This window comes from Tamandua tetradactyla, chromosome 2, assembly GCF_023851605.1.
Source record: "Tamandua tetradactyla isolate mTamTet1 chromosome 2, mTamTet1.pri, whole genome shotgun sequence".
Lineage (NCBI taxonomy): Eukaryota > Metazoa > Chordata > Mammalia > Pilosa > Myrmecophagidae > Tamandua > Tamandua tetradactyla.
Genome location: NC_135328.1, coordinates 119,381,478 through 119,393,875, shown reverse-complemented (window position 1 = coordinate 119,393,875; position 12,398 = coordinate 119,381,478). Strand labels below are relative to the sequence as shown.

Below are 12,398 nucleotides of genomic sequence, written 5' to 3'. Positions count from 1 at the left end.
TTTTTGTTATATATATGTATATGCAATTTATTTTAAATATGTTCCTCTTTTAAAATAATAAACTAGTAGAAGGTCAAATAATCACAAATATGAGGTACTAATAAGCAGAAATAATATTTTAGGATACCTAAACCAACTGTAATGTGACAGGAAAATATCTGGGATTCCTATTGGTCATAAAGTCACAGATACTGCTAATACTACTGAGGTTTATTGCCTATGTTTCATATTTCAATTAGAGGTTAGTGAAAATAAAGATGCAATTTTTATTCCATTCAAATTCATGGATACCCTGAATCCTTGGATCTCTTAGGGATGGAGAGAAAAGGTTTGCGGACCCTAGGTTAAGAACACATGAATTAAAACTTAAATGCAGGTTTCTTTAATATCAGCAAGAACAACTGGCAATCTTGATACTCATTTCCATTATTGCTTAGAGACACAAGAGTAGAGAATACAGTGGTCACTTGTGTAAATTTTGTGTTTATAAAGAATGGAATTCCAATGAATGTTTTACTGTATTTAACTCCTACACTGATATATGTAATGGTGCATGGCAATAAATTAACAACTCTCATGACAAGTCAATACTGAACAATAAAAAGCATAAAAGTTCTATAAAATGAGACTATTCTTGTCCTTATACATTAAACTACAAAATGGGTTATGATTACGATTATGAATCATGATACCAAATTCTCTCTGAATTCATAACTAATTAAATTTTATGTATACCGAATTTTAGAAGAAAAAGACTACCTATTTAGAAGAATATAATCGGCAGATGTAGTTAAATAATCAAATTTAACTATAAGTAGCTCTTTTAAATATACGGAACCAGAGTTTACCGATTAGCCATTTGATGTGTGTAGACATCAACAAAATAAAATTTGTTTTGAAACACAAATCCTGATTCTAAGCCTTCTTAACCTAGATAGCTGATACAAGTACTACAGTAATTCACATTGCTTATGGTTAAGTTAAAAGTAAATCATTATCCTTTACATGTAATAGGAATTAAGATTACTAAAAGCAGCACTCAAAATATAAGGATATTTCACTAAAACCTCATTCAAAAATCAAAATTAAAAGAATCAAGATTTTTACAATTTGAAACAAAGATTAGCTGTGTAAATTAATTAAATTTTTAAAATGCTCTTGGATGTCAAAATCTGTGTCTTAACTCTAACTAATTTAATTGAGTTTAATAGTAAGCTATAACTTAATAGAAGAACACAAGTTTATCCCACCTAGTCACTTTGCAGCTCGATTCAATTAAGTCATTTTCAAACTCAAGAAGGCTGGAAGGCAGATTATATTCCAATGGAGATGTCAGTCTTTTCAAGCGTAATAAACCAATGCAAAATTTTGCTCCCATCTCTTCCAATTCTCGAGTACCAATCTGTAAACCCTAGGAATAAAGCAGTATTACAGATGTAACTAGAAAATTTGCTATCTTTTGACTGCATTTCATTAAAATTATATAAAAGAAACTTATAACTGTATTAAAAAAATTAAAAGTCTGCTATGTTGTATGGAACTAGGTCTCAACAAGGACAATGTCTTAACAATATACAATTATTTTAGATCACAAAGGAAACCAAATGTCCTCAAAGACTATTTCTAAAATGTCTATTCTCATAGTGAAAATAATGCAAACTATTTTCACTAACACTCTAGGAAGGAAAAAAAAGCCACTTAACTGTGAAAAGATCTTTGTTGGTGGCTTTAAAGATGACACTTAACGCGTCACCTAAGAGATTATTTTCGGCATTGTGGGAAAATTGAAATGAGTGAAATCATGACTAACTGATGCAGTGGCAAGAAGAGAGGTTTTGCTTTTATAACCTTTGACTATCATAACTCTGTGGATAAGACTGTCATTAAGAAACACCATAATTTGAATGGTCACAACTGTGAAGTAAGGAAAGGCCTGTCTAAGAAAGAGATGGCCAATGCTTCATCCAGCCAAAGAGGTCAAATGGTTCTGGAGACTTCAGTAGTGGACGTGGAGGTGGTTTTGGTGGGAATGACAACTGTGGTCACGGAAGAAACTTCAGTGGTCATGGTGGCTTTGGTGGCAGCCAAGGTGGTGGTGGATGTGGTGGCAGTGGGAATAGCTGTCATGGGTTTAGTAATGATGGAAGCAATTCTGGAGATGGCAGAAGCTACAATGATCTGGGCAATTACAATAATCAGTCTTCAAATTTTGGACCCATGAAGAGAGGAAACTTTGGAGGCAGAAGTTCTGGTCTTTATGGCAGTGGAGGTGAATACTTTGCAAAACCAAGGTGGCTATGGTGGTTCCAGCAGCAGCAGTAGCTACGGCAGTGGCAGAAGGTTTTAACTATTTCCAGGAAACAAAGCTTAGCAGGAAAGAAAAGCCAGAGAAGTGACAGGGAAGCCACAGGTTACAACAGATTGTGAACTCAGCCAAGCACAGTGGCGGCAGGGCCTAGCTGCTACGAAGAAGACATGTTTTAGACAATAATCATGTGTATGGGTAAAAAAAAAAAAACACAAGGACTGTATTTGTGACTAACTGTATAACAGGTTATTTTAGTTTCTGTTCTGTGGAAAGTGTAAAGCATTTCAACAAAGCGTTTTAATGTATTTTTTTTTTTGCATACATGCTGTTGATTGCTAAATGTAATAACCTGATCATGATGCTGAATAAATATGTCATTTTTAAAATGTGCTGTGTAAACTTAGTCTACTCTGAAGCCATCTTGATAAACTGCCCCAACAGTGTGAAGTTAGACTTCCTTCAGGGTGTTGTCAGGTTCTATTCAAAATTCATTTATGATCTTAGAAGACTGCTTGTGTGCAGAGAGCCTTTTTGTCTTCAGAAACCTTGGTGTAGTTGAATTGACAGTTACTGTGTTGTGACCCGGAGTTCATCAGTAAAAAGGGTCACCCAATCACACTTACAGAATTTCATTTGGTTATAAAAATGATTGTTGGCATATCCTGTGCAATATATCTAAACTGAATAACGGTACCAGTTAAAGTTATAAATGGGAAATGAAGCTTTTGTATCATCCATTATCACATATAATAAGTAAACAATACAATATCCCCTTTAAAAAAAAAAGCCAATGGCACAATAGAAGAGCAGTTTCAGTGAAAAAAAATTTAAAGGGATATACATTTAAAAATCACACACAATATTCTAAATTTAACAAACTAGGTGCTTTAGGAGCAAATATGATGTGTTTATTTTTAAATGCACAAATATATATACCTACATCTAATATATTAATAACAGAAATTTTTTAATAATAATAAAATTTTACAGTTCTTTGTAAATTACTAATCAGTATTTAAATTTATGTACAGCAATATGCATTCCTAAAATGGTGACTGTAGAGACAAGGTTGGGAAAGTGTACTGCCTTGGCGTCACCATTTCTCCTGCCTTCAGTCTCTGAGCTTTCTTCATGTCCCCACCAGGGCCATGTTGGGGCAGAGCATCCGGAGGCTCACGACCTCTGTGTCCACAGGAGCCACCGTGAGGAGGGGCCTGGGAAGAACTTGCCATTTTCAGTAGAAAACAAGTGGCGGTTACTAGTTATGATGACTTGGTACTTTGGATCTGGATTTGCTGCACCTTTCTTTATAGTAAGAAACCAATTGCTTAAGCAATAAAAATATTTTAGTTTTATTCGTGAAATAGCTATGAAGAGGAGCATTTTAAAAAGTGCAGTCCTGAACTATGGCTCAAACTCTGTTAAATGCATAGCATATGTTGGATATGTTTATAAATAAACTTACTACATGAACCAAAAAAAAAATTATGACCTTAAAAAGACAAAATAATTAAGAATTTTGTAAGGAGTTTAGGCAAACTATTTGCATTCAGATGATTAAATTCGTTATTGCCAAGTACATATAACTCAGTATAACAAACCTATCACTTACTAAATACTTGAAAACTACCTTTAGTACTTATGGAAGGAGAGTTTTCAAATATTTTTTGTGGGTAGAAGTTCTGAGATGGTTTACCTTATACTTTCCTTGATCACAGCCACACAGAGTACTCTCCATGGTATAGCTTCTCTGTACTCCTATTTCTCTCCATACTACAACACGGGCTGTTGACTCTTTAGATTTTTCTACTACGAAACTACAGCTGCTCATGCAAAATGCTGGTGCAATATGACTCAGTATCTTAGGCAAAGTCTGTAAAGATAATAATGATAAAAGTAAAAATTTTTTTCATTTTAAAAAATGCAATAAAACCACAGAGCAGGGCCATGAGGATCCTGCTGTATCTCTAGCTGCACAAAACACCAAAGTGATGCTTAAAAATTTAAAATTTTCTGCTAAAATGATCCTTTTACTAATTTAGAGTCTCAAAACTACAGTTTGAAAACCAAGTTGCTGCTTGAATTTTAAGAAAAAGAACAGATTCAACATTAAGATTTCTAAATTAAAGATGCACGTAGTATAGGTAACATTAGCTTGAAATGGGGATAGCATCATTAAAAGATATAAAATCAATATATGTGAAATCACTTTTACAAATATCACTGAATTCGATATTAATAATCCTAATTCTGTAACAGTTTACTTCTTCATAATGATGCTGCCATCAATGGGCACAGGGTCACACTGATAATAAAAGGTGAAAGTAGGTGCATCTACTTCTAGGTAGGACAGAGCATCTTTCAACAAACCCAAACTCTTTCTGAGATTTAGAAACCCCAGATGCATTAGTTTCCTACTGCATTTGTAACAAATTGCCACAAATATAGCAGCTTAAAATAACATGAATTTATTAGCTTGCAGTTCTGCAGGTCAGAAGTCTGATTTGGCTCTCACTGGGCTAAAATCAAGGTGTCAGCAGAGCTGCAGCCCTTTCTGGAGCTAGGGAGAGTCTAGAGGCTGCCTATCTTCCTTGGCTCATGACCTAGTTCTATCTTCAAAGCCAGCAATGGCTGATAAGTTTTTATCACACTGTATCTTACCGACACTGACTCTTCTGCCTCCTGCTTCTTGTGGACCCTTGTGATTATGCTGGGCCCACCAGTATATCCAGGTTGATCTGTTTATCTTAAAGTCAGCTAATTAGGAACCTTATATCTATTGGCAACATATTCCCCTTGGACATGTAATATAATATGCCCACAGTTTCTAGAGATAAGGATATGAATATCTTTGGGGGTCTCTCTGTCTACCACACCAAATAAAAATACAAAACCGTATGTCAAGTTATAAAAGAACGCTTGATGAATGGAAAGATATATCACTGTAGTCAGCCATAAATGAATCAAAAAGCTAAGACATTCCAATCAAAATGAATAAAAGAATTTAACTTCAGACTATTCTCAAGCTTACCTCAAATAATAAGTGTGGGACTGCATCTTGGGAAAATTATGAAAGAAAAGAATTATGACTGAAGAAATAATCCAACAAATATTAAACGAGATGATTTATCTAAACTAAATTAAGTTGTGGTACTGGTATTGGAATGAAAATGAGGAACTATAAATTCAAAATCTTGGAATGGGAAAAGTCTGAGCCTCAAAATCCGGAAGCCATTAAAAACATCAACAAAGATAATAAAAGTTTTAAATTACTACATAATATATAATGAGAGAAAAAAATTGGGGAATACATATGTAAAATATACAGAGTTCTTATTTTAAAAACAATCATAGGGCAGCACACCAGTGGCTCAGTGGCAGAATTCTCACCTGCTGTGCCTGAGACACAGGTTTGATTTGTGGAGGTTGCCCATGCTAAAACAAACAAACAAAAAAACAAAACCAAAGCAAATATTTGGCCCATCTTATAATGAGCAAAGAATATAAGAAAAGGCGACTTTTAAAAAGAGAGAGAGAGAGAACACAATTGGCCAAGCATATTAAAAGATATTCAAACTCATTCTAACCAATCAAAGTTTTTTTGTTACCTGGCAAATATGATAGTACAATGTAGAAGAGGTATGGAGAAACACACTACTATTCAATACAGGTGGGAGTACCAATCAGTACAATTTTTATGAAGGATAATTTGGCAATATCAATCAAATAGACATTACTGAAAACATTTATCTTGGTATGTGCAAAAAATAACGAGAAAAACACAAAGGAAATCTTGTGTAATTGCTAAAAATACAGAGACAGATTTACATATAATGTCACTAAAAGAAAGTCAACAAATAATAGATTTCAAAAAGTTGATGTTTAGTGTTAAAAAATAAAACTGACTTCCAGGAAGATGGCCAAATACAGTAGCTTGAGATTAGCCCTGCTCCATGGAAAAGTTAGAAAATGGACAGGAGGGTGACTGAGGCGGTGATTCAGGAATGCGGCTGACCTGGGAGAGCCTTCTGCACCACAAAGGGCAGACCTGTGTGCAGAGGCTGAGGAACTGAGAGGTAGAAAGCTGTGTCTGGTGCAGAGACATTGAGGCCACAGGAGTGCATGGATGGGAGCTGGGGATTAGGAAGTAAGCCAGGCTGCACTCCTTGGGCATGCTACACTCACCAGCACAGCGCTGTGACCGGTGACTCACTCCACACTTCATGTACCCAAACCCCATTACCTATACCCATTCCCTGTGCTCCAGGCATCCCGACCCCACCAGTCCCAGCTATACGTAAATGCCCCAAACCCCACCCAAAGTGCAGCTGAATCCACCTCTCCTGCAACCCTCCTGAGCACTACCTCCCCCTCCCTGTTAACTGCAGGCTGTTGCCAGCACATAAAGGCTGTGGGCACTAATCTCCATACCCAGGCTACCCGTTCCCCAGCTGAGAGCATCGCAAAGCCGCACCCCACCCCCTGAGCTCTGTGCAACAGTTTATGGCATTCCTAGGCCAACGCTTGTGCACGAACCCTCAATCACATCATTCAGCTCTGGGAACCACACGTTACAACAGTCCTAGAACCGCGCATGTGCATGGCCCTCAGCCACATTTCCCAGCTCTGGGAAAGTGCTGACCTGCACAGCCAGCTCACATCTGCCCCCAATCCATGAAGGCATATCACCGACCTGCTGCCACACCTCTAAGCATGCGCACAAAGGGCCCGGTGCCTTAGACCAGAGGACACCAGACTGGTGTACCTGCACAGCTAAACCCTTCCTGGCCGCTGGGCACCCATGTTCACAAGCATCAGTGTAACATCCCCAAATTGTGCCTATACTGGCTCTGAAACAAATCACCACACAGAAGACCCCACCCCATACCCTGCTCCCTGCTGTACAACCATCCTGCAAACACAAGGCCTTAGACTACTGAAAGAAATCAATTCCCAAAGTGACTCAATCAAGATATTTACATGCCACGAACACAGGAGAAGATCACTAAACATATCACAATGCAGATAGATATAGCCCTGCCTAAGGACCATATTAAAGCATGAGTAGACACAGATTGGAACTAATCAAAGATGTTCATACAACTCTACTTAATAAAATAAGTGGGACAGAAAATGACAAAAAGGAGATCGAGAAGACAGTAGAAGTGGATAAAAAGGAATTTGAACGACTAAATAGAAAAATAACGGATATCACAGAGATAAAAGTCTCACCATGATCAAGTGGGGTTTATACCAGGAATGCAAGGATCGCTCAACACAAGAAAATCAATTAATGTAATACAGCACAATAACAAATCGAAAGTGAAAAATCACATGATCATGTTGACTGATTCTGAAAAAGCACCTGAAAAATTCAACATCCTTTTCTGATAAAAATACTCTAAAGGATAGGAATCAAAGGTAACTATCTCAATATGATAAAGGGAATATATGATAAAACTGATAGCCAGCACTGTACTCAATGGAGAGACACTGAAAGCTTTCCCCCTAAGATCAGGAACAAGACAAGGATGCCCACTGTCACCAATATTATTCAAAATTGTGCTAGAAGTCTTAGCTAGAGCAATCAGGCAGGACAAAGAAATAAAAAGCATCCTCATTGGAAAGGAAGAAGTAAAACTTTCATTATTAGCATATGATATGATACTATGTATGGAAGAAGTTGAAAAATCTACAGGAAAGTTACCAGAGCTCATAAACAAAATCAGCAAGGCAGAGGGATATAAAATTAATGTGCAAAAATCAGTAACATTTCTAAATGACCTAGCTGAGGAATCATTTAAGGAAAAAATTCCATTCAAAATAGCAACTAAAAGAATCAAGCAGAAAAAAAAAAAGAAAGAATCAAGTACTTAGGAATGAACTTAACTAGGGATATAAAGGACCTATACACAGAAAACTACATATCATTGCTAAAAAACATCAAAGGAGATGTAAATAGGTGGAAAGACATTTCTTGCTCATGGATAGGAGAGCTAAATATAGTTAAGATATCAATTCTCCCCAAATTAATCTACAGATTCAACATAGTACCAGTTAAACTTCCAACAACCTACTTTGAAGATTTGGAAAAGTTAACTACCAAATTCATCTGGAAGGGAAAGAGACCCCAAGTAGCTAAAAGCATCCTAAAAAAGAAGAATGAAGTGGCACACTTCCTGACTTTAAAACCTACTAAAAGTCACAGTGGTCAACATGATACTGGTATAAAGATAGAAGTACTGACCAACAGAATTGAATTGAGAGTGCAGAAATAGACCACCAAATCTACAGTCAACTGATTTTTGACAAGCCCCCAAATCTCTGAACTGGGACAAAATAGTCTTTACAATAAATGGGCATGGAAGAACTAGACATCAATAGCCAAAAGAATGAAAGAGAACCCCTATTTTAAACCATATACAAAAATTAAATCAAAGTGGATCAAACACCTAAATATAAGAGCCAGCACCATAAAGCTTCTAGAAGAAAATGTAGAGAAACATCTTCAAGACCTAGTAATAGGAAGTACTTTCCTAAACTTTACTCCCAAAGCACAAGCAACAAAAGAAAAAACAGATAAATGGGAACTCCTCAAAATCAAAGGTTTCTGGGTGGGTCATGGTGGCTCAGCAAGCAGAGTTCTCGCCTGCCATGCCACAGACCCAGGTTCGATTCCTGGTGTCTGCCCAGGCAAAAAAAAAAAATCAAATGCTTCTGTACCTCAAAAGACTTTGTCAAAAAGGTGAAGAGGCAGCCAACTCAATGGGAGAAAATATTTCAAAATCACATCGGACAAAGGTTTGATTTCTTATATATATAAAGAAATCGTACAACTCAACAATAAAAGAAACATCCCAATTATAAGATGGGCTAAAGTTATGAATAGGCATTTTTCTGAAGTGCAAATACAGATGGCTCAAAAGCACATGAAGAGATGCTCATTTCATTGGCTAGAAGGGAAAAGCACACCAAGACTACAATGAGATACCACCTCACACCTATAAGAATGGCTGCTACTAAACAAACAGGAAACTATAAATGTTGACCAGGAAGTGGAGAAATTGGGATACTTATACACTGCTGGTGGGAATGTATAATGGTGCAGCCACTATGGAAGCCTGACTGGCAGTTCCTTAGGAAACTAAATATCAAGTTGTCCTATGACCCAGCAATAACACTACTTGGTATATACCCAGAAGAGCTGAAAGCAATGACAGACATTTGCACACCAATGTTCATAGGGGCATTAGTCACAACAGCCAAAAGATGGAAACAATCCAAATGTCTAGCAACAGACGAGTGGATTAACAAAATGCAGTATATACACACACACACACACACACACACATGATGGAATATTATGCAGCAGTAAGACCAAATGACGTCCTGAAGCACATGACAAGATGGAAAAGCCTTGAGCACATAATGCTGAGTGAAATTAGCAAGACAGAAAAGGATACTGTAAGATTTCACTTTTATGACCAGTATAAAGGTATAAACAGAGGCTTATAATACAGAATATAGGGGACTTAGAGATACACAGAGGCTAGAGATGGGTGAACCCTTAGCTAATAAGGTTGAACTCCAAAGTAAGGGAATAGATAGGAGTGAAGGTGGTTCTTTAGTGGGTCTACAAGTAATACTACCATATCGAAGATGAACAAGATTGAAAGGCATTGTACAGACCTATATGTCCCACTGATTAACACTAGAAAGATAAATTAGTTCTCACAAGAATTACTTCAAAGACATGATTCTTGTATAAAGAGTGTCCAAGTTCAGTGTACAGGGGGAAATCTCCTATTTCATACTGTGAGCTATGTCCAAAAGGAAACCTTCAGTACTACCACAGTAACAGCAGAGGTAAATAATGGGGAGAGGGAAAAGACTTAAGAGGAGGTTTAGATTTCCTATTTGGTGAGGGCATGTTTTCTTTCTCCTGGGAAAAAGGAAATTATCTAAAATTGAGAATGTTGATGGACTGTGGACTTTGGGCCCTCTACATGACGCCTGACGAATGCAGGTGGCTGAAGGATGCAATGACAGAGAAGTACATTGGCAAACACTGGTGTATACTTATGAATGAAGGTTGTGCTGCTACAAAAAGGAACAAAGTCATAAGGCATGCAATGACATGAATGAACATTAGTGACATTTGGTGAGAAAAAATAAGCCAGAAACAAAAACATAAGAATGGTATGGTGACCTGTAAAAAACGCTTATAAGAAAACACAGGCCTAGACTGTAAGCTCTTAGAGCAGATACCTTAAGTCTGCAATGGTGATTATTATTTCTGAATTTTGAGAGGCTGTTTTATATATATAACCTGATATTTAGAGATAAAAATAAAGCCAAAGAGGTTGGGGTTAAAGTAATTCAGAACACAGGGGTAAGGAAGACAGTGTCTATATTTTAGAACCACATATATTCTTTGAGACAAATGGAAGAAAGGTTTATTTGGTTTGGAAGTGAAATTTTCTGCAGTGCATAATCTATTTCAACATATCTGTATAGCTCACCTGAACAATTGAAACACAGAGAGCACAATGAAAAAGGGGTCCTTAAATCTGTACAGATTATTGTAATGCTTGGATACATCCTAGAGTATATTAAGCAGATAATCAGAAAGTACTTGCAAAATCCTGAGGGAGAAAGAATATGGGAACTATTAAACTTCACCGTCAGGGAATCCCAACACTACATCAAACTTTAGGGACACAGAAATTAATACAACATGCCCTTGATCATGAGGCTTACTCTTGTGAAGCTCATGTAGGTAGTGAAGAAGCTTAGACTACCTATGGGCATACCTAAGAATTACTTCTGGAGGACCTATTTTGTGGCTCAGATGTTTGTATGTTAAGAATGTTTGCATGTTTGTTTTATTGTTTATAATTTTTAAAAAGTGCTGACTGTATTAGTTAGGGTTCTCTAGAGAAACAGAATCAACAGGAAATATAAAGTGTCTCATGTAACCATGGGAACGCAGAATCCAAAATCCGCAGGGCAGGCTGTGAAGCCAACAATTCTGATGGATGGTCTGGATGAACTCCACAGGAGAGGCTCGCTGGCCAAAGCAGGAAGAGAGCCTGTCTCTTCTGAATCCTCCTTAAAAGGCTTCCAGTGATTAGATTAAGCATCACTCATTGCAGAAGGCACTCCCTTTGGTTGATTACTGGTGGAATCGGCTGTGGATGCAGCTGACGTGATCATGATTTAATTCTATGAATCATCCTCATCACAACATACAGGCCAGCACTTGCCCAACCAGACACACAGGTACCACCACTTGGCCAAGTTGACACATGAACCTAACCATGACAGGTTCCACGCACTAGAGTAACTTTCCAGAAACCTATAACCTCCAGATGGGTCCCTGGTCCAGATATGTCCCGAACCCTAGTCCAGTCTCTCCAGAACATCAGCTAGTTCCATCTCCCTGCCCCATATTAGTGACAGACCCTATCAACATGAAAAAGTTAGAATGACCATAGCCCAAACACCCCTAATGAGATAGAAAGATCAATGGAGATGGTGGAGTTATACAGAGAAGATAGGATTTAACAACTGAATATGACTGGAGAATCATTAAATTGATGCCTCTTTAAGTCTCCAGTATCTCAGAGCAGCTAGAAGTAAAAACCTAAAATTGTGGAATTATAACCCATGTCAAACTCTGAAATATGTTCTATAACTAATTGTGCTACTGTGCTTTGAAATTTATTGCTTTTTTGCATATATGTTATTTTTCACAAAAAAGAAAGAAAAAAGTCGATTGTGGTGATAAAAAAATATTTATTCCTTCTAGCCTCCTATATTCTGAAGCAGGTAGAAGGAAAAATCTGAGAAGATCATATGGTAGCCCATGATAAACTCTGGGATCTGTCCTGTAACTACTTGTTGAAGAGCGCTTTGAAAACTATTGCTTTTTTATTTTTTTGCTTTGTGTATGTTATACTATACAATAAAAAAAGTTAAAAAGGAAAATGGGAGAAAGGGAGAAAATAGCTGCAAACCATTATTGGATAAGGTCTTAATATCAGGAATATATAAAGAACTTTTACAATGCAACAAAAAGACAAACCAA

General features: G+C 37.0%; 1 protein-coding gene and 1 pseudogene across 4 annotated transcripts in view; one reads left to right on the top strand and one right to left on the bottom strand.

The window, feature by feature from the left end:
- LOC143673742 (cytosolic carboxypeptidase 1) overlaps positions 1-12,398 on the bottom strand; it is a 262,732-nt gene that overhangs the window by 16,510 nt on the left and 233,824 nt on the right. For 2 of the 4 annotated variants that reach the window (XM_077148653.1, XM_077148654.1), the window contains exons 24-25: positions 4,005-4,181; positions 1,251-1,411 (exon numbers count right to left, since the gene is read on the bottom strand). The exons of 1 other annotated variant lie outside the window; for it this stretch is intronic. In XM_077148653.1, the coding sequence (XP_077004768.1) occupies positions 1,251-1,411; positions 4,005-4,181 (338 nt within the window). Of the gene's footprint in view, positions 1-1,250; positions 1,412-4,004; positions 4,182-12,398 lie in introns of those variants that run through there. One more of the 4 variants, XM_077148655.1, reaches the window with a different exon arrangement.
- On the top strand, positions 3,457-3,647 carry LOC143661864 (cytochrome c oxidase subunit 7C, mitochondrial pseudogene; annotated as a pseudogene).